The sequence below is a fragment of the Microcaecilia unicolor genome, chromosome 3 (genome assembly GCF_901765095.1).
Source record: "Microcaecilia unicolor chromosome 3, aMicUni1.1, whole genome shotgun sequence".
In the NCBI taxonomy this organism is placed as follows: domain Eukaryota; kingdom Metazoa; phylum Chordata; class Amphibia; order Gymnophiona; family Siphonopidae; genus Microcaecilia; species Microcaecilia unicolor.
Genome location: NC_044033.1, coordinates 357313519 through 357337083, shown reverse-complemented (window position 1 = coordinate 357337083; position 23565 = coordinate 357313519). Strand labels below are relative to the sequence as shown.

The following is a 23565-nucleotide window of genomic DNA, read 5'->3' as shown; positions in this document are numbered from 1 at the left end:
CTGTTTTCTTTTGCACAAGGAAGTACCTGGAATAGAATCCCAGCCCTTCTTCCCCTGGTGGAACGGATTCGACCGCACTAGCCTTTAGAAGGGCGGAGAGTTCCTCTGTAAGTACCTGCCTGTGCTGGGAGCTGTAGGACTGAGCTCCCGGTGGGCAATTTGGAGGCTTGGATTCCAGATTGTGTGTGTATCCTAACCGGACAATTTTAAGAACCCACTGGTCGGAGGTTATAAGAGGTCACCTTTGGTGAAAAAACATTAACCTCCCCCCAACCGGCAAGTTGTCCGGTACGGACACGTTTACTGAGGCTATGCTGAACTGGAGCCAGTCAAAAGCCCGTCCCCTGCTTTTGCTGGGGAGCCGCAGTGGCCTTAGGCGCACACTGTTGACGAGAATGAGCGTGCTGGGACTGAGCCTGGGTAGGCTGCCGAGAAGCAGGAGTGTACCTACACCTAGCATAGGAATAGGGAGCACCCCTCTTCCCTCCAAAAAACCTCCTAGATGAGGAGGTAGTAGCAGAAGACGCATGGCAGGAGAGAGAATCCATAGCATCATTGTGCTCTGGAGGGAGTGCATCAACCAAGTTAGACAGTTGCCTCACCGAGTTCTGCAAGTGGATGCTCATGCTGGCATGTTTGGATTTTGGCAGCAAGCATAGTGGCCTGATGCGCCTTTCTCCCCAAAGAGTCCAAGGTTCTTGATTTTCTGCCTGGGAGCGCCGAGGCATAGTCCCTAGTACTCTTGGCTCTTTTGAGAGTGGAGTCCACCACCATGGAATTGTGAGGTAGCTGAGATTTCATCAATCCAGGCTCCCCGTGGATCCAATACTGGGATTCAGACTTTTTCGGGATCACGGGATTAGACAGAGGGAACGACCAGTTTTGCATAAGGACCTCCTTCAGTACATTATGCAAAGGAGCCGTTGCAGCCTCTCTAGGCGGAGAAGGATCAGCCCTGGGCTCATCCTCAATCTCCATAGGGAAGGGAATAACCGCAGCCATTTCCCGGACATAGGAGGTAAAAGACAGACACTCCTTTCTAGTGGAGGGGAAGGTTCAGAAGGAATCCCATAGGACTCATCAGAAGAAAAGTACCTGAGATCCTCCTCTTCCTCCCACGAACGCTCATCTTCAGTATCAGACAAGACATCCCTCAGAGCAGTCTGAAACTGAGCCTGCCTCGACGCCAAGGAACGACATCTTCGATGGCGGTGCCGAGAAGTCGATGCCCGTCTGGACTACAGTGAAGCTTCCTCCACCGACGTCGAAGGAGAGTCGACCTGGGTGGCAGCCGACACCGATGCCACAGGCGGCACTAAGGTTGGGGACCTCACCACAGGCGAAGGGCCAGATGCTGCTGCAGCAGACGGTACAGAAGGCGCAAGCATCCCCAACACTGAAGCAGACTGGCGCAACAATCCTTCCAGAAGCTCTGGAAGCAGGGCCCTGATGTGCTCATCGAGAGCCGCCGTCGGACAAGGCTGCGGGGTTGGTAAAGCAGCTGGTGGCAGAATCTGTCGAGGCTCGGGAGCAGGTACCGGGCTGCTAGACTGACGCATCGGCACCTCCTGAATAGAGGGAGAGCGATCCTCTCAGCACCGATGCTTCTCGGGTGCCGAATCCTTCGATGCCCCGGAGCTCCCGGCACCGTGTGTCGAAGGAGAACGATGACGGTCCTTCTTCGCCATCGCTCGACGCCCGTCATTGAGACTCCTCAGTACCGATGAGGAAGACGTGGAATCCTCATGTCTCCTGGGGGCCGGGTCCGATGAGGGTCAGTCGCGGGGGGTCTGCATAAAAGGAGGTGGAGACCCACTCAATGCCTCACTGCTCCAAGCACGAGTTGGTCGTTCTGCAGCCATTACCTTCGCTCCCGACGTCGATGCGTCCCTCGATGTCAAAGCTGCCGACCTTGGTAACGATGTCAACGTCGAAGGACCGGACCAAGCCCCAAAAAGCGTCTCTCGGACTTCTCGAGACACTTGGGTCCGTTTCTTCATGCGAAGACACAGACTGCAAGCGGCTGGGCTATGGTCAGGCCCAAGGCACTGGATACACCAAGCATGGGTATCGGTATCTGAGATGGTCCGGTTGCACTGAGTACAACATTTGAAACCGCGGGGTGTCTTCGATGACATGGAAGGAAAAACGGCTTCGGCAAAATTAAATGGCATAATCATGCCAAAAAAGTAAAGGCACAAAAGGGGAAAAACCCGACTGCGCGGCCTAAGGCCAGCCATGTCAAAAAGAAAGAAAACTTAGAGAGTGGTTAAAACTAAGACAAAATACCATGTATGTTTTTTGTTTTTAAAAAGAACAAATAACGATAAAAGACAAGAAATATAAACAAATCATCAAAAGACTCTCTTTCTTGGGCCAGTGAAGTGAACAGGAAAAAACCTCTTCACCTCACCGCGGACAACAAAAAACTGAGCGGGAATGCTCACCTGACGGGCGGGAAGTCGTCCGCGCATGCGCGGTGTGCACGGTTCGCCCGCCAGAAGGCTCTGACAAAACTTTTTTAATTTTGCTGTGCAAGAATTTTCCGTTCCTGGGCCGCCGTAGACGCCGACCCACATGTGAGAACAAGCAGCCTGCTTGTCCTCAGAGAATATACAAACTCAATTACTTAAAATTATAAGATATAGTTCTCCCATTAGCTTTCTGGATCACCTATTCCTTACCAAAATGTCAGTGATGCCACTGCCCCCCTCCCCCACCCAAGTCAGTCAAACTTCTGGTCCAACCACCAAATAGATTTCAACTTTCTTCCAGGCAGAAGCACAGAAATATAGTATGCCTATCCATACCAAGTATTCATCTATTCTTTATAATCCCTTCCTCTCCATCAGAGATCATTATCTGCTTATCCTATACTTTCTTGAATTCACTGTCCTCATCTCTACCATCTCAGCTGGAAGGCTGTTCCAGATATCCATAACCTTTTCCTTAAATTACTCCTGAATGTGTCCCTTTTCACTCCCTTTATTATGACTCCCTTGCTCCAGAGCTTCCTTTCCTTTGAAAGAGGCCTGCTTTATGTGTGTTTATGTCATGGATGTATTTAAATGTCTATCATATCTCCCTTATCCCACCTTTCTTCCTGAGTATACATATTTAGATGACGTCTATTCCCATATGCTTTGTGACAAACACTATTGACCACTTTAGTAACCACCCTGGGGACTGACTCCATCCTGTTTATAACATTTTGAAGGTGCATCTCCAGAATTGCACACAATATTCTAAATGAAGTCTCAACAGAGGCACTCTCACTTCCTTTTTTCTGCTGGCCATTCCTCTCCCTGTTCACCCAAGTATCCTTCTGGTTTCAGCCATCACCTTATCTATCTGATTTCTCTTTTTCCAAACAGCAGGTTTCAAGTTTAATAACATATACAATCACATTAATCCAATAAAAAAGGCCCGAATCCATAATGTGGATGGGACCTGGAAATATAAACTACAAAATCTGTAATTTGGAAGCCAAAGAAAGAGCCAGGTTTACAAAAGCCCAAAGTTCATATGACAAAAACTTTGGTAAAGATCATCATTTATCCCAAAATCCAAAGTACTCCGATTCCTACCTTGAAGAAGATTGATTTCTCCAGAATCCCCATTAGCAATAATCCCTATCGTCTTGGCTCTTCGGCCATCCAGTGCTTTTTCTATGTAGTGAAAGAGACTTTCCAGGGTCAACCCACTGTGGTCATACACCAGTGGAACTACATTGGGTTTGATGCTGGCCAGAACCATCTGCAATGACAAAATCAAGCGATGAAGTAACACATCAACATGGAAAAGGAGAAGACCTAAAGCCTATCCTACTCAACCGTTACAAGCAAAGATTATGGTACTTCCGAGTTGGATGCAAAATTTGATACACTTTAAAAAGGTAATAAGTGAAGTACTGAAAAGGGAAAAATGTGCAATGTACCCAATCAGCTTTTTCTACTAGCTGTGAAAAGGAGAGAGCAGTCCATCACAATGCATATGTAACCCTTCATGATGGTTTCAGCCCACACTATGAGCTTGCAGGTTTCCGGGTCTACAAAAGCAATTTTAAAAGGAAATTCTCAGTTTCCCATTTAAATATCATTTGACCAGCCACCCCAATCCCCCTCTTTTCTCCAAGTTAGGGAGCCCCTTTCAAAATTGCCCCCTGTATGAATGCAGCCCAGTCTGAGTCTGGAGAGACGTCACTCCTAGGTCTGTCTTCGTTACTGTCTGACTCAGTCATGTTCTTTTAAAGTAAAGGCTAAAACCAGATCTATATTTAAGAATTGTGATTTAAAGAAATTAACTATCAAAGTTCTTTCAGATGTGGTTTGTGACAAAGGTTGAGAATTGCAGCTTTATATTTAGGGCTTCCATTCTCAAGTGTCTATATATTGTAAATTGAGGTGTTTTATTTTCTAGTGAGTTTAAGATTATATTAGTACAGTGTTTATCAGGGTTTTCATGATGCAAATGCCGTTGCTGAGTACTTTTTCCAGAACAATCAAATACTCATACATATATCTGTGCTGCTGAGCTGTCAGTGCAAAAATGCACAAAAGTTAAATGTCTACAACTAATATGGCACCGATTTAAAATTCATGGCAAAATTATAAACTGGCAAAGGTGGCAGAAAACTGGCATTTGGTATGTAGGACAACTGATGGATGATTCGTCTTGGTTAACATTCAATACTTTTTGTGATAGATTTAATATTTCGCCACAATTGGTTACATTTGTGCCACTGTCTATCTTCAGTGCTGAAGGAGCTGCCCTTACTTAATAAAGAGCCAAGTTATTTAATCTTATGCAAACAGATTTCCAGTGGCACTGGTGTTGCCTTGAAATGATATAAAATACTTCAACAGATTAAGTTTACCAATCTATCTGGTGCAGAATCAGTTTGGGAAAGAGATTTTGAAATATCTGTCTCGCCTGCCCAACGGCAAGAAGTATGGACCTCAATCTTCAAATCAGTTTGCTCTGCTTCCGTTAATGTATATAATGTGGACCTCTTACAAACTATCCAAGATTTCTAAAACCAAGAAAGAAAAATTCTGGTCTTGTGGAAGATCCATTGGAACACTGGCTCATACTTTATTTTTTTCTGTGATCATTTAAAAGATTTTTGGTATGAAGTATGGCAGCACTGTTACTCATCTGTCAGACATTAAAGCACCCGTATCATATTGTATATTGATATTAGGTCCACTGGGATTGAAATATACAATTGATGATAGTAAAGCAAAATTACTCAAAATTTTACTCTTCATGGCCAATTCTGGAAAGATCTCTCTAAAACAGAACATAATATCTGGTGGAACACGTTATGCCTAACAGCAAAGTATGAATGTGTCACTGCTGAGAAAAGTAACTCTGAAATCTATTGAAAAAATGTGGGGCCCCTTAAAAGACTATGGTAAATTGTTATATTGAGATAGATCACCTCCAATACCTAATTATTATTTTTCACTCGGAAGTGTATAAATTCTTCATATTAGTCTGCATCCATTGTATGTTATGTATTTCATTTTCTCTATTTCCCCTTAAACAATGGTTGCTTGTTGTGTTCTTGTTATTACAAAATAAATAATAATTTATTGAACTTTAAAAAAAAAGGGCTCCAAAAAAGCGTGAAGGATCCAAGGCAGACAAAAGGAGTGATTGAAAGGGAAGTGGAGGTTTTTCTAGTGCTCATCCAATAACAGGGTAATTCTCAGTGCACCAACAACACGTGTAAATGACCAGAATCCTGGCAGATATGTGCATAGGTGTGTACACACACACACACAGGGCTGGTCTTAGCAAGTGCGGGGCCCTATGCAGACCAATTTGGTGGGGCCCCATCCTAGCCCCGCCCCCACCCCAGCCCCAGCTCCACCCCATTGATAATATTATTCAATTTTTAGAAAAATTTTTATTTATGAAATTTCAAATAAAGACAAATGAAGCTAAACTTGTACAGAAAAACTGATTGAAATAATGCTATGCTATCGAGGGCGGGACATTGAGAATGAACGAATCAGGAAGAGCTTCTGCGTTCTGCTAGAGACGTTGGGGGGACTCGGGAGGGGAAGAGCGCTTTCAGTGACGCTGCTGTGCTGTCCAGTCGGATTCCGGCGACGGAGGGTAAATTTAAAAGAAAATGATCCTTGATTGGGGGGAGAAGAAGAGGGCGATAAGTGGCAGTAAGCATGGTGCGGCAGTGCCCTCCAGGTTGGCGGCCCCCTGCCATGCTTACCTTGCTTGTTGGTTACCGTCCGAGTCGGACCGGCCCTGGGAAGAGGCTGACTGAGGCGTGCTGCGCAGGGCCCTATGCGGTCGCCTCGGCCCTGCACACACATACATGCAAATATTCTGTTGCTATGCACTATTCTACATACCGGCTCCTAAATATGATGGCCCTTAGCTTCATGGTGAGCGTTCAAATGGGCAGAGTCTGGATGAAGTGTGGATAGAGTACAAAGTTATGTGTGTAAATTATGGAATACTATCATATATTTGTTTATTTTCATAAGCATTTACACCAGTTTATTTATTTATCAATCACACAGTTTCTAGACTGCACTATCTTAGGTCATAGGTGGATTACAATTTTCAAAGATTCATAAAATAGACCAACAACAATACAATAATCAAATACACACATGTAACATCCAGTATCCAGCATCCAGCATATGAGTTCTATGGCTGGAGTAAGTAGTTGTGCCTAAAAGGATGCCAGTGCTTATCAGACCCCAGAAAAAGTGCTGGTTGATATAGACAGCAGGATGGTGGCCACGGAAGTTGGAATCCACTAAAGAGTGTGTAACAACTGACCTGCCGAATTAACTAGTCCTGAAAATTAATGGCATTGAAACATCGGGTCCATACTCAGATGTTTTACCTGGTAAAGCAAATGATTAGAGGTCTTGGGGGCCAAAATTATCTCAACCTATTCTCAGACTTTAAATAGGTAAGAAGCCCAGCTCACTGACATGGAGCCAGGCATGGAATGCACCATGTATAGAATCTGGCCCTATATGTCTAATAATGCAATTCATGTGTTTATGCAATGAAAAGCTGACTTGAATTTATCCTACACTTTTACCCTGACTGGAAAAGCACAAGAAAATAGAGACATCTGCATAGTGAAAAAGGTAACAGTATGGATTCATCTGCTCGTTGGCTTAAGAGTTGAGTACTTACTTGTGCATTCTGAAGCCTCAGTGAGAGGTGCCTATCATAATATGTACCTGTGCAGTTAGCACAAGCACTAGCTGGTGTAAATGCTCGTGCCCGAATGCCTGTGATACATGTGTAACTTACAGTGTTCTATAAGTTAAATGTATGAAAGGCCCATCTAGGCTTCACCTACCTGTAAAATATATGCTATGTAAGATATGTAACATTATCCCAATTTGACTATTGTAATGCCATATATGCTGGCTGTAAGGAGTACCAGTTGAAAAAACTCCAAACAGCTCAAAACACTGCAGCCAGGTTCACATACAAAATCTCTTGTTTTGAAAGTGCCTCCCCTTTATTAATCAAATTACACTGGTGTCCTATCAAAGCGAGAATTACCTTCAAATTATATACCTTTATCTTTCAAATCCTAAATGGCACAGCTCCAGAATATATGGTACCATTAATAAACTTACCTCAACGAAATGCTAAATATGAGGTGAGAGACTATCTCAGACTATGGAGCTCATTTTCAAAGCATATTTTCATTTTCTATAGATTACTATGGAACTTTGCAAGTCTAAGTGCTTCGAAAATACGCCTCTATATCTCCCAAATTGCAAAAAAAAGTGATCTATAAAACAGTCCACTCTGCAGACTTCACATACCTAGGAACCAAATGGTGGAACTCATTATCACCCAAAATAAGAAGTACACAGGAATATGCCAAATTCTGCAAAATCCTCAAATGGTTCCTCTTCAAGCAAACCCTTACATAGAACAACCATATCTCAAACAACTAATTATTAACTGAATTGGTTATTACTTTATTTACCATGAACCTTCTCAATGTTTCATGTATAATTTCTCATTCATAATAAATTATCCAAATGTTGAATATCCACAGCTATCCCAGTACATCTATGATATTGCATTGTATAATTACAAAAAAATCACTTTCTTATGCTTTAGTCTCTGTTATGTATCCTATACTGTTTATTGTAAGCTTCATTGAACTCAAACTTGTTTGGGATAATGTGGAATATAAATGTCACAAATAAATAAATCAGAAAGCTAAGAAATACTAACAAATTTGCACGAAGGTTTGGCTTAGGCCCAGACTACAAAGAAGAATTTATTTTAAACAAAAGAAACCTCAATTGCCTGGACCACCCCAGGTAGTAGTCCGGGTCTAAGCCAAACACTTGAGCAAATTTGTTAGTATTTTAGATTTCTGATATCTTTTTTGTTCTTCAGCATTTTTCTGAGTTTTTGAATTTACAAATAAATGAAATGTGTATATTTACAGACTAGTGCTTAGGTGGATTTATGGCAGTTATATGTACACACATGTATACATATATGCTAGTATTCTAATAATTTATGCACTTAGTTAACATGTAAATGTTCAATAAATAAGAGTTTATGTACTTATCATCCCTTTACAGAATTACCCCATTTTGTGTATTCAGATAAGTATATATACTCTCCCTTATTTACTGGTTTGTATCCAGCTCACACCTTTCCTTTGGTAGCTCAATGCAAACTACATCTCACATTTCTCCTGCCAGTTCAATAGACAAGCTGTTTTACTCAGCCAGGGACCTCATCCACAACATATAGGCATGGGCGTAGACTGGGGGGGCGAGGGGGGGCAATGCCCCCCCAAACGCAGGGCCGGCAACAGGCAGCTCTCCCTTCACCCCACCCTCTCCCCGTTCCTTCTCCTCCCCCCCTGGCCCCCCCGTGAGCCGGCTCTCCTCCCTCCCTCCGTATCCGTCCCTCACCGACCTGATCTTCGAATCCTTTGCCTGCCCGCTAGGCGCTAGCGCTCTCTCCCCTGCTGGTTCGCGCTTTAAAAATGGCCGCCGAGACTTTCAGAGGCGGCCTCGCGAGAAGTCTCGGCGGCCATTTTGAAGCGTGAACCGGCAGTGGAGAGTCAGCGCTAGCGGGCCGGGCAGGTGAAAAATTCGAAGATCGTTGGTGAGGGACGGATCCGGAGGGAGGGAGGAGAACTGGCTCGCTGGGGGGGGGGGAGGAACGGGGAGAGGGCGGAATGAAGGGAGGGGAGAGGAGGGTCACTGCTGGACTAAGTGGATGGAGGGCAGGGGAAAGGAGGGCCACTGGGTATGGGGGCAGGGGAGAGGAGGGTCACTGCTGGACTGGGTGGATGGAGGGCAGGGGAAAGGAGGGCCACTGGGCATGGGGGCAGGGGAGAGGAGGGTCACTACTGGACTAAGTGGATGGAGGGCAGGGGAAAGGAGGGCCACTGGGTATGGGGACAGGGAAGAGGAGGGTCACTGTTGGACTGGGTGGATGGAGGGCAGGGGAGAGAAAAGAAATGCTGGACATGGATGGAGGGGAGGAAAGAGTGAGGAAGGAGATGAGATGAGGGAAAAGGAAGAGAGGAGAAAAACTGCACATGGATGAAGAAAATAGGCAGAAGCTGAGGACCAGAAATGAAGAAGAAAGGAAGAAAGAAAGAAATGGAAAGGAAGCCCTGGAAACGGAGTTAAGAGGACAGATAGCAGCAGAATCAGATACTGCACCAGCATGATCAGAAAAACAGTCACCAGACAACAAAGGTAGAAAAAAATCATTTTATTTTCATTATAGTGTTTGCAATATGTTCACTTTGAGAATCAGGTGCTCAACATTAAAAGTTTATATTTACTTATTTATACCTCCCCCCCAGGCTCTCTCCCCGGCTATAGCCAGCTCTGCAATTTGGGGGGGGGCGCAGAGTGGGACTGGGGGGAGAGCCTGTGGTTAAACATTTGCCAGCACACCACTGCCTGTCGCCAAACCCGCTGCCTCTCTGATTCAGTGGCTATCCATTGGCAAACGAACACTGGTTATTCCCAAAAAAGCCAGCTCTTGCTCCCTTCCTTCCTCCATATTAGCATAATTTGCATATACATATATGCAAATGAATTTGCTAATATGCCCCGCCCCTTCCTTTGCCCCCCCAAATGAAACAGTCAAACTACGCCTATGCATATAGGACTAAATTCTATAAATAGCGCCTAAAAAATCAGTGTAGAAAAAAGCGCTAAGCTCTATTCTATAAACAGTGTTGAAAGCTAGGCGTCATTTATAGAACAGCACTTAGCGCTGGGAACCGCAACTACTTTTAGGAGCGACCATTTACACCAACAAAACCCTGGTGTAAATCCCCATGCGTAAATTAAGTGCGGATCCCCTTTTTTCTATAACAATGAGCATAAATTAAAGGAACACCCCTGATCCACTCATGACACTCCCTTGGCCACGGCCACTCTTTGGACCTGCGCATAATTTTTACAAGTGGATCTCAGCACCTAAATTTATGCGCATAAATTTTAATTAAAACAAATTAGCACTGATAATTAAGGCCCAATTATCAGCACTAATTGGCTCGTTATCCAATTAAATTGCATGCGCAAATTGGGCATGTGCCCAAGTTTGCACAAGCAATTTAAAGTGTCATTTATAGACTTCTGGGGATACTGTACAGTTTGAGTTTAATGGTGGATCAATAAAAAATACTGAAACACATGAAGCATGCCTACGTTCTGCTGTAATGGAAGCATACACTTCTCCAACTTGTTATTTTAAAATGGGCATTCTTGCTAATTGGATTCTAAAAATCATGAAAATATGCCCAAACTTGAATACGAGTTTTTATTGGGTTTCCAGAAAGTAGACATATGTCTAGAACAAGTGTGTCTGTGCCTATAAGACACTCGAGAAAATGGATATTGCCCTAGAAGAACTGCAAACCTCATAAGCAGGAATCCTGGATGATATTAGAAGCAGGTGTGGCTGGACTGGGCACGACACATTCTCCTGCGTTTGAAGCATGCGCTTTCTGGAAGGTAGCACAGGGTACGATCTGGATCCCGAGATATTTTTTCTATATGGGAACAAAACAAAACAAAAAAAAGACAGAGACAGGCAACAATTTTGGTTTATGTTTTCCTTTCTTTTCTTTTTTTTTTTTAACAGAACTAATAAATCAAAATCTCTACCGGCCACTGGTACCCACTTCCCTCCAAAACGCCCATCTAGAATTAGATATTGAATCAGTAATTCAGTGTCCTCACTTGAGTCTAATGGATCATAGGATACCCACTCACCCAAGAGATTTTACTTTCCCATTCTTTTGCTTTGTTTTACTTGTAAACTGCTATAATCTGAGTAACAAATGGTGGTATATTAAATATGTATATAAATATTGGTAAGAAGTACAGCATATAAACTTACATGCTTTTGGTCAAAGCAAAAGATATTGATGCATCAGGAAACACTGCATTTTAATAACACTAACGGGCTCATTTTCGAAAGAGAAGGATGTCCATCTTTCGACATAAATCGGAAGATGGACGTCCTTCTCCCAGAGACGTCCAAATCGGTATAATTGAAACCCGATTTTGGACGTCTCCAACTGCAGTCAGTTGTAAGGACGTCCAAATTTCAAGGGGGCGTGTTGGAGGCATAGCGAAGGCGGGACTTGGACATGCCTAACAGTTGGACGTCTTTGACCTATAATCGAAAAAAACAAGGACATCCCTGACGAACACTTGGACGTTTTCACCCGGACGTGGTTTTCTTACGAATAAGGCAAAAAAAGGTGCCCAAAATGACCAAATGACCACCAGAATCGGGGATGACCTCCCGTTACTCCCCCAGTGGTCACTAACCCCCTCCCACCCTCAAAAACATCTTTAAAAATATGTCGTGTCAGCCTCAGGATGTCATACTCAGGTCCATGACAGCGCATGCAGGTCCCAGGAGCACTTTTAGTGGGGACTGCAGTGCACTTCAGATGGATGGACCCAGGCACATACCCCCCCTGCCTGTTACATTTGTGGAGGAAACAGAAAGCACTACAAAACCCACCACAAACCCACTGTACCCACACATAGGTGCTCCCTTCACCCGTAAGGGCTATGCTAGTGGTGTACAGTTGTGGGTAGTGGGGTTTGGGGGGCTCAGCACACAAGGTAAGGGAGCTATGTTCCTGGAAGCATTTTATGAAGTCCACTGCAGTGCCTCCTAGGATGCCCAGTTGGTGTCCTGGCATGTCAGGGGGACCAGTGCACTACAAATGCTGGCTCCTCCCATGCCCAAATGGCTTGCATTTGGACGTTTTTGACATGGACGTCTTTGGTTTCGAAAATCGCCAAAAGTCAGAAACGTCCATGTCTAGGGACATCCAAATTTAAGGATTTGGACATCTCTGACGGTATTTTTGAAATGAAAGATGAACTGGATTTCGATGTTTTGCAAGGACATCCAAATCGCAACTTGGATGTTTCTTTTGAAAATGCCCCTCTAAGTAAACCCCAAAATAAATAATTCAAAACCAAATTAAAATATAAAACTACCACTTATAATCAAATAAATCTTTCAAGTCTCATAATACAGTATATAAAGTAAAAACAAAAGGCTCAATAATCAAAGGGTTTATGGGCCTGACGTTCAAAGGTGTTTAACCAGAAACAAAAGGCTCCTGCTTGGTCAATCAGGAAGTACCACTGACTATCTCTGCTAACCTGCCATTCCCTTATCAGCTAGGTAGGTTAGGGGTAATCCGGGAGCGGAGCTCGGGTGGAGTAAGCACTTACTAGTGATACTCAGTTAACTAAGTAAACACATAAAGTTAGGACAGCAGAAAGGCTTTATGCACTAATGCCCCAATGCTCAGAAGTAAACGCCGGTGCTATAGGCCATTAGCGCTGGACTAGTGCCCGCATTTAACAGCGCACAATGTTCAAAGGCCCCTATTGTGGGAAATAACGAGCTCACCGAAGAACAGTGCAAATAGCATGCTAATGTATTCAAATGAGATCATTTCCTATTCCCCCCCCCTCCCCCGATGCTCAGAGCTGGCATTAGGGTATCCAGTCACAATTTGCTAGAGTCTTGAAAAGTGGAAAAGGGGCTCCAGGCAATCAACCAATCATCAGAGAACCAGACAGGAAACACCACTGACGTATTATCTAAGAACACTGTTGGAAATCAATTACATCAGCAGATATTTTCATGTTAAATAATGAAAAGTGATATTGTACTTTATTGGTAACTTATTTTGTCCTTTTTGGGGAAAGAGATTTTGGTGATCAGTGCTAGCAAAGGAGGTGTGAGACCACGTAAGAAGAGAGGAGGAGAAGGTGAAGGGGGTCTCAGTGAGAAGAGGCAATCAGGGATGGAGAAAAGAGGATGAGAAGAAGAAAAATCAGGGAATTGGCAAGGAAGAAGACAATGATCCTGGATCGAGAAGAAGGAGATCAGGGATCTGAAGAGGGAGAAAGGAGGAGTGGTATGAGGTGAATCTCTACACCAATCTCTTCCCTCATTCACATACACCTTTCCAATCATCTGTTTCACTCTCATCCAGACCCCCTTCCCCAATTGCTTCACCCACTTGCCACATTTACTATAATTCTAATCCCCCTAATCACTCCTTAAACCTCTCATCCCCTCCCCCACCAATCCCCTTTCCACCAGCCACTGGAACTCCTAACCTTAATCTTGGCTTGCTGTTAAAGGGAGACTGCATGTCCTCTTCCTCTGCTGCCAGCTGAAAGTATGACACTTGAGCCCCAGCAGCAGTGGAGAACTTCACAGCACAAAGTCTTTTTCTGACCCAGTTTCTTCCTGCGCCTTTGTACTTCCAGCTCAGTCAGAATCACTTGGAGATGTTTTCCCCATATTATTTTATTTTCTCTCGCTCTCTCTCCCGCTCCTCCTCTCCCCCCCCCCCCCCAACATGCTTAGTTTTCACTGCAGCCATGATCCTCAGCCATAGGCAATGCACCAGGGCTCCTTCCAGATACCTACAATTGCAGGTCCTGAATCTGGCCACTAGGTGTTACAGTTAAGCCATATGAGCTCAGGTAAGTGTACATATTATTTTGGTCTATTTATTTAAAATATTGCACTAGATGATTAATTCTATTACTTGACAGACCAATCAATGCAATTAAAAAATTGACAGATTGGGTTTTGTGGCTTATTAAGATTATAAGGTTATTATTATCACCTTGTTTGGTAACTTTTATGGTCATTTTTGCTACACTTAAGTAATGATCCCTTCCTTGCTAGCATTCCCAGCCTCAGCTGGCCTGGGAAACAGAAGGGCCAACTCTCTGTTCAAACCAGGGACCTGTAGGAGCAAAACAAGCACTATGAAACACTATATGTGTTTCTACAGAAAAAAGATACATGGGATTATAATACATGATGGCACTATCCAGCATTAATAGCCTGACTTCAAAAATGCAGACTCAAACATTCTATCTTTCAATGCAAAGTCTATTATTTGCTAAAGCTATGACCTTGTATACAGCTGAAGACCGCTGGCAAGGGTCCCGATGTGGTAGAACAACAAGATTGTTATCAGCATCGACATCGTGGCCAGAACAATTAAGGACTCTTAGAATTACCCTTACAGCCAGAGAGACACTGTGGCTGGCAGAACTGCATATTGTGTATGAAACCCTGGCCTTTCGTCACAGTGCCCCCCCTTACTGTGGTGCCAGTGAGAAAATCACATGGCCCCTGAAATCACAACAATGGGGATAACAATGTTATGTGTGCATCACCCACAAGGCCAGAATGTGCGTCATTAGTACAACTGCAGCCTATGAATTCTGTATAAAAAGGGACTCTTATCAGAGACAAAGGCTGCTGTGTCGACATCCCATCCGATGAGCAGACCTACGTTGGACCTGACTGACTATCTGAGGGCCATGCTGCCATCCAGAGGCCTGCATCAGTATATGTGCCATGTTCCTTCATTTACATGGTGTGGGGTCAAGTTAGGGATTTAGATGTGTTTGCTCTAAGCTATTTCTATGATAAGACCTGATGTGTCTATATTCTTGCCTTCCTTGCCATTATCTTTGCTGCTACTGTAAATAAAATAATTGCCCTATTTTTACAATACTTGGTTGTGGAGTTAGTTCTCTCTATTGTTTGGGCGTTGTGGGCTTGGATTTAAGGAATGGGGAAGACATTCGCTTCTGACACTTCACTCACGAATGTTAGTCTTGTTTGAGACCCATTTCTTTTAGAATTTATATTGCCAGGCACCCCAATAACACCCCAAAAGTGCATTATCTATATACGCTCTACAGACCTTCCACACAAAAGTGCTTGTCAACTCTCACCTGCAGGCATACCTAGCTGGTCAGATCTTCAGGCTTTCCATAAAGAATAAGCATGAGATAAATTTGCAAACAAGGGGTGTCCAGTGTATGCAGATTTCTCTCGTGCATATTCATAGTTGTAAACCTGAAAAACTCACTAGCTAGGTGTGCGTCCAGGACAAGGTCGAGAAGTGCTGCACTAAACCACCTTTTCATGTCATGGCATGATCAGCTGAGACTGAGGAAAGAGAGAAATGTGTGGAATACTGCCATCACTTCTGCTTCAACCTGGCCCCCACCATTTCCTGAAGTTTTAGGGAATATGGAATTCCGTGGCAAAGACCAGAGTTTGTGGCCCCTGCTGCAGCACCAAGGGAGAGCAGGAGCCCTGGTCACATTTGTCAATTTGTTTTGACAATCAGCGCTCCTAATTTTGCAGTCCTTTCATAACTGTACTTGTTCTGTCTCTGGAGTTGTTGTTTCATGTTTCATCACTGGTACAGTACCTCACGTGTAGGTGCTTTACTGACCTTTTGGGTAAAGCTTTTATTGAAGATGATGCAAGCTGTTTCTCCCTGACCAGGCTGAGGCTTGAAATGGGCTTGCTGTCTTCTGCAAGCTGTCTTGAAAGAGTCAGATTTGGAGAATCAGTTTTGCCCTGGAAAAATTAAATGAAAACGATGATGTAACATACAAAAGTTTCTTAAAGGCTGGCACTGAGAAAGAGTTCCAGAAAGCAGTGTGGTCTTATCAGAATAAGTAAAGAGCCTTCAGTCTGTAGACAGAACAAGGGACAACAAGAACCACTGGAGCCGACTCTGTGGGTGCTTGAGCACCCCCAATATTAAGAAAATTCCTTGGATGTGTCCAGGGAAGGGTTATTTCCATTGAACTTAGCACCCCCAATAATTTTGAAAAGTTAGCTCCTATGACAAGAACTAATTCAGTATGAGCTCTTTTGGGATTATAAAAGACCTACTTTCCTCCTTCCTAATGATTGATTCTAATTTTTCTGCTTGTTCCCCATAAAATGCATGGGGGAGGTGAGGAACCGCGTGTCCCCCTGACAGACATGATGTGCATTTGTGAAGCAGAAAACAGAGAGTTGCAATTGGGGCTCCAGCACAGAGGGCACTGCATAGTTGAGTGAGGACATGCCCATGGACTGAATTTGGATGGAGCATGGTTGGAGCTGAGAACCTGGGGAAATGGGTTCAAGTTCCACTATGCATATGATCCTGGGTAAGTCACCTAACCCTTCATTGCCCCAGGTACAAAAAACTTAGACCGAGTGTGCATTAGAGATAGAGGAAGTACTGCACATAATAAATGTAAACCACTTTGGTTGTACCACAGAAAGGTGGTATATCAAATCCATGAAACTTTACCCTTTTAATAGAATGTTACAATTTACGCACATTCTAACATCTAGGCATAGGCATTTACACCAGCTACAGGACTGCTGTAAGCAATTGCACCTTACATTTATGAGTGTTTTTAGCCTCTTGCACTAGTGTTCTATAAAGAAAGGTAGACATCAACTTTTCGTTATACAATAGGATTGAAATAGACACCTATCCTAGGAACCCTGTTATAGAATTACCCTCCACCTGGTTGTCTTGAGTTCATCAGAGATGGCCCTCCTCAGGACTTCTTCCTGTTTAATAACTGCTAGCTCTTCCCCCTCCAAAAGGTATTTAGCTATCAGCTTTCCACATCACATTTTGGCATTAGAGCATTACTGCAATAACTTTGACTACTCTTTTTAGTTTATATTAAAGTCATCTTTCATCTTATCTGCCTCTACTTTCCTTCCCTAGATATCTCAGTTTCAATTTTTCAGATCTTTTACGAATAGGAACACTTTTCTATCTCAACATGCTACAAGACCATTGCAGAGCCTGCTAGTTACTAACCCTTCCAGAATGGACCACCAATGAGTTTTGTTGCTCATCCAATTTTTTACCCAGTTGGTAATTTTTGTTCCAGTTTCCACACTGGCTAGCTTGCTAATCAGTCTTTAATGTGGAATAGTGTCAAGGAGTTTTCCAAAATCCTGACAGGCCACAACTATGACACTTCCCTGATCTAATACTCTGGATGCTTCAAACAATCAATCATATTTGTGCAGCAAGCTCTTCATTTTATGAAATAATGTTGCTTATAACCTTGTATTCCACTAACTGCATTATTCAGTCCTTTAATGGGGTCTCTTACCTTGCCAACCATTGGTGTTATTCAGCTTGGTTCTCTCACTCTCCATGGGTTATGTTGCCTGCCTGCCTGCCTGCATTCATTCCTTAATTTTGATTCATTCCATACCCTTATTTATGTTTCCCACCAATTAAAGTGACTTCAAACTCTTCAAAATACCACTAGTCACTATGTGCCATTCCTATAAGTTCAATCATCTCACATCAATTTTTATCAGACTTCACTGGCTACTTCCTTTTGTATTCCTTTTAAGATTCTCTGCCTCATTCACAAGCCTTATCACTCTGGTCACCCACCTTATCTTGCTAACCTGATTATTATCTACACCCCCTCTCATGCCCTTGATTCTCATAGATTGGTCCTTCCTAGCCCTGAAGAAGCCCATTATGAATCCACGCATTCCTCTGCCTTTTATTACCTGGCCCCTAAATTATGGAACAACCTACACCCTGACATAAGAGCTGAGAATTCTATCACCAGCTTTAAAACTGCTCTTAAAACACAGTTTTTAAAATTGGCATTTGGTAGTGCCGGCAGTAGTTGTCCATGGAGTGTGACTGTGGAACACTCTGTCTTTGTCTGTCTTCTGTTGGATGGATTACTACTTTACTATTGGATTTTTTGGAGTTCCATTTTCTGTTCTATGTTTTTAGTACTTAAACCGCATTGACCCATGCGTTGGATTCTGCGGTATATCAAGCCCTTTTAAACATTAAACACTGAGGTTAAACTAAGAGTACAGAAATAGATTTACCTCTCAGTCTTAATTAGCACTGAAATCATGATTAAATGACTAACTAGAACAGTGTCCTCTTTCTTTTCAGCTGTTTGTCTTGAATAAAACATGGTCGGGCCAACTTTTAAATGAAATTATACATTCATTGGCAACTGATAAACATATAACTTTGCTATTTGTATATTTTAAAACTTAGAAAGGCTGAAAATCCAACTGAATGGCCCAATGCTATCCATATAATATGCAGCTGGATTTGGAATGGGCCAGGATAGTGGGAATATTCAGAAGGTCTAAACTAAATACATAAAGCCAGTGCTGTGACTGCAATAAAAATGTTAGGAATTATTAGGAAAGGAGCAGATTCCATTAAACAAACAATTGAGTTTACTGAGTTAAACAACTTACTTCAGACTACAAAGTACTACAAATATTGAGTAAACAAGAAAGTTTTCAAAGCCTTTCTAAATGTAGAATAATAAGTGATATTTCTGCTATCCTTAGATATTTTCTTCCATAACTCTGGTCCTCTACCAATTGTTGTTCTATTCCTAGAGATCAGCTTACGATAAGTAAAATAGATGGAACCTTCAATCTTATGTCTTGAATAGAACGTAGGGTCCTAGTAACAAAATAGAGTATAACCTCATTAGCAAGATAATCAGGTGCTAAACCATGTAGAATTTTAAAAACAAATAGCCACTTAAAATGAATTATACCCTGGATCAGCAGCCAGTGTAATCAAAAAAGATACAGCATGATCAACCAATCTAGCTCCTAAAATAAGCTTGGCAGCCACGTTTTGCACATGCTGTACTTGCAGAATACAGGAATTAGGTAATCCCAGCAAAACTATACTACACTAGTCTAACTGACTAGTTATTTTACCCTGCAAAACTGTCCTTATATGTGATGTGGAGGAGTGGCCTAGGGGTTAGGGTGGTGGACTCTTGTCCTGGGGAACTGAGTTTGATTCCCACTTCAGGCACAGGCAGCTCCTTGTGACTCTGGGCAAGTCACTTAACCCTCCATTGCCCCAGGTACAAATAAGTACCTGTATAAGTAAGCCGCATTGAGTCTGCCATGAGTGGGAAAGCGTGGGGTACAAATGTAACAAAAAAAAAAGGCTTTTGGGATTTGGCCACTGCTGGAAACAGGATACTGGGCTAGATGGACCATTGGTGAGACCCATTATGGCTATTCTTATGTTCTTATGGTAGCTGAAATGGGCCTGCAGTCTTTTTCCTACCATCATGCACTGTTTTCAAGTTTCTATAAACTATACAGATGTTCATAACCCTTACCCTGATTAGCCACAAAGCTGCCTGCAGTGCAGTCTTGTGAAAGACAGCTCGATGGAGATGCGATTGTGATTTTGATTTTAAGAGCATAGAGTTCCATGTTCCACTCATCCATGGTGGTCGAGTTTTAAATAACTCTCCTGAAAAGCAAACAGCAACAGGAATATATGTTTAGCCCATTTGTGTCTCACCATTATTTTAGAGGTATCTTAGTGAGAAGTTGAAAGAATTCATTTCCAGGACGCCAGTCTGATTCTTTCTTATATCAACAACTAATGAATATTGTGTGACACTCTCAAGCTCCCTTTCAAAAGAGAAGGACACCCATCTTTCGACACAAATCAGAAGATGGGTGTCCTTCTCACAGGGTCGCCCAAATCGATATAATCGAAAGCCGATTTTGGGTGTCCCCAAATGCTTTCCGTTGCAGGGACGACCAAAGTTCACGGGGGGCATGTCAGAGGCATAGCGAAGGCAGGACTTGGGCATGCCTAACACATGGGCGTCTTTGACCCATAATGGAAAAAAAAGGGCGTCCCTGACGAGCACTTGGATGACTTTACCTGGTCCTGTTTTTCTTATGACCAAGGCACAAAAAGGTGCCCGAACTGACCAGATGACCACTGGAGTGAATCGGGGATGACCTCCCCTTACTCCCCCAGTGGTCACTAACCCCCTCCCACTCTCAAAAAAAATCTTTTAAAATATGTTGTGCCAGCCTCAAATGTCATAATTTGGGACCTTGTGGTAAAATAACTCAACTTAAAAGTCTGCCACTCTTTAGATATGTAAAGAAACCATGGGCCCAGTTTAACATATTTTTTATGATCAATATGTGGCATTGGGTTTTATTCATATGAAAAAGCCGGGGCAGATTTCATTAGGTAGCTGGGTCAGGTGTCTAGTTTGCAATGAGTGTTGGAGAACCTGCTAATCGACTGTGTGACTGTTTCGATGGTAAGGGGGGGGGGGGGGGCGAAGTTTAACCAAATCCGGTCGAACAGGTATTCTCCAGTGGTTGGGTCCAGCTCGTTGAGGAAGGTTTTGATGCCCATGTTGTCCTAAGGTAGTGTGCTGTGTAGATTTACTATTTTTTTATTGAAATACTTAGCAAGTTTGTCTGCAGATGGGATGTCAAGGTTTTCAGACATGATCCAGAATGTTAGTGTTGCTGTTTTGTTTACAGCGGATCTGGCATTGATGTAGCCCACTTGGATTGTTTGGAATGGGTCTACTGTGCTTGGTATTGTGTGGACTTTTGTTACTTAGTCGTTTTGGGAGATGGGCGTCCTTCTCTCAGGGTCGTCCAAATCAGCATAATCGAAAGCCGATTTTGGGCATCCTCAACTGCAGTCCGTTGCGGGGACAACCAAAGTTCATGGGGACGTGTTGGAGGCGTAGCGAAGGCGGGACTGTGGTGTGCTTAAGAGATGGGCGTCCTGGGCTGATAATGAAAAAAGAAGGGTGTCCCTGACGAGCATTTGGTCAACTTTACTTGGTCCATTTTTTTCATGACCAAGCCTCAAAAAGGTGCCCAAACTGACCAGATGACCACCGGAGAGCATCGGGGATCACCTACCCTTACTCCCCCAATGGTCACCAACCTCCTCCCACCTTAAAAAGAACAATTTTTTAAAAACTTTTTGCCAGTGGTGTACAGTTGAGTGGGTTTTGGGGGGAGTTTGGGGGGGCTCAGCAGCGCAGGTAAGGGAGCTATGCACCTGGGAGCAATTTGTGAAGTCCACTGCAGTGCCCCCTAGGGTGCCCGGTTGGTGTCCTGGCATGTGAGGGGGACCAGTGCACTACGAATGCTGGCTCCTCCCACAACCAAATGACTTGGATTTGGTCATTTTTGAGATGGGTGTCCTCAGTTTCCATTATCGCCGAAAACCGGGTACGACCATCTCTAAAGTCGACCATCTCAACATTTAGGTTGACCATCTCTATGGTCAACCTAAATGTTGAGATTTGGGCATCCCCGACCGTATTATCGAAACAAAAGATGGACGCCCATCTTGTTTTGATAATACGGGTTTCCCCGCCCCTTCGCCAGGACATCCTTAGAGATGGGCGTCCCTGTTCGATTATGCCCCTTCACACTAAAATAATCCAATTTAACAGTAGCCCACATTGATAACTCACCCCCTTAAAGTAATTTAATTTGGGCATTTATAATCTGCTTTATCACAAGTGGCTCAAGGCAGACTACAGAAACAAATAAATGATCAGCATTAACAATTTCATATAAAATAGCAAAACATACAAAATGATTTCTATCATTCGAGCATATTACGCACTCTTATGCTGTGCTAATCTGTCCCAAAGCATTTTTCTTAGCAATTTTTCTTTCCACTTTTCCTCCTGCTCCTCATCATGTTCCTTGGGTTCGTTGAGCGTGCCATAAATTTCAGTGGCTTCCCTTGGAGTTAAGTAATCTAGGTGAGCTACACAGGCAACATAGTGTCGCTTCCAAGAGCCATATTCATTATCTGAAGGGGTGTATGGCAGAAACCATCCAAATTTAATGCATTTTGGAATCCATAGGCAGTCCTTTAAATGAACAAAAACAAAAAAGTGAGTCTTGCTGGGCAGTATTAACAATGTAAAATTATCATGCATTACCACAGAATAACTCCAGCAAGCGCAGTGTGCCCATATAGCTCAATGTCCAGACCTGGTTTTATCTCACTAATGAATATCAGAATATATAAGTGAAACACAAAAGCATTCCAATGACAATTTCACAGGAAGAGGGTGGGGTGGGTTAGGTGAGAAACAGAGAGAGCTGGGTGGGTGAGAGACAGGGAGAGATGGATGGTTGATAAGAAGGTGACAAAGAAGTAGAATTTTATGGTTTATAGTGGGAGAGAAAAGTCAAATCTTTGTTAAGTCCTGTTCGGTGAGTTTCAAAATATTTCATCATTTTCACTTCAAAGGTCTTACATTACTTTTAGTATTCTCACCATAAAATAATTGATGCAGTGTTCTGGTTTTCTAAAGTGCTGTCCTACAGAGATGACATCCTGGTTGGCATTTGTCATGTTTCATGTCTATGTAGATTAAATCTCGTCTTTAGCGTTAGGCTTGTTTCTCCAATACAGCACACTTCTTCACACTTTTTGTGTTGATTGATATATACCACATTTGAAGATGAGAATGTGAAGGATCCTCTTACACTGAAAATGTTTCCCTTGTGAACGACTGGGATCCTGTGAAATGTGCTGGCACAGTTTGCAACTAGATAAATTGAAGGAATATGTGCCACTCTCTTCTTTTTGTGCTTCTATTGGAAGCTTGCTTTTCACTAGTTTATATTTTAAGTTGGGTGCAGGGGCATAGCAACGAGTGGGCCTGGACCCACCCAGTAGTCCTGCACCATTAACATTGCTGGAGTGGGGGGGGGGGGAGCAGGCTGGGCTCCCGTGGTCCTGCATCTTCCTCTCTTAAGTGTCGCTCTTGCATGAATGGGTTCCCTGGCAGCGATTCCCACATGCTGCCTGCCACTAAGCCAGAAGCTTCCTTTCTGCTACATCCCGCCTCTCCTCTGTTGCAGCTTCCTGTTTCTGACTAGATGGGACGTAGCTTCTGGCTTAGTGGCAATGTGTGGGAATCGCTGCCGCTGGCAGGGGACCTGTTCAACCAAAAGTGACGCTTAAGGGAGAGAGATGCAGGACCACAGAAGCCCAGCCTGCTCCCCTCCATGCTACTGCTGCCCCGATCATACAAGGAGAGTTGTGAGGTGAGATAAGGAGAGATGCTGCAAAGGGCGGGGGGGGGGGGATGATAGAGAGAGAGAATTGCTGGACACAGGATGGGAATGGGAATGAGGATGGGAAGGGATGAATTGTTGGGCATAAGGGTAGGGGGAAGGGAGAGATGCTGCATGGAAAGGAGAGAGGCAGAAATGTTGGACATAAGGGTGAGAGGGGAGGGAGAGATGCTGCGTGGAGTGTGAGAGGGGTGAGAGAGGGAGAAATGTTGGACATAAGGGGGAGGGGGAGAGAGGGAGAAATGTTGG

At 43.5% G+C, this 23565-nt stretch overlaps 1 protein-coding gene across 1 annotated transcript in view; it reads right to left on the bottom strand.

The window, feature by feature from the left end:
• Positions 1–23565, bottom strand: part of ECT2L (epithelial cell transforming 2 like) — a 118455-nt gene that overhangs the window by 68208 nt on the left and 26682 nt on the right. Inside the window, exons 5-9 of the mRNA XM_030195521.1 lie at positions 21845–22097; positions 19564–19687; positions 15830–15874; positions 10927–11059; positions 3588–3756 (exon numbers count right to left, since the gene is read on the bottom strand). Of these exons, the coding sequence (XP_030051381.1) occupies positions 3588–3756; positions 10927–11059; positions 15830–15874; positions 19564–19687; positions 21845–22097 (724 nt within the window). The remainder of the gene's footprint in view (positions 1–3587; positions 3757–10926; positions 11060–15829; positions 15875–19563; positions 19688–21844; positions 22098–23565) is intronic.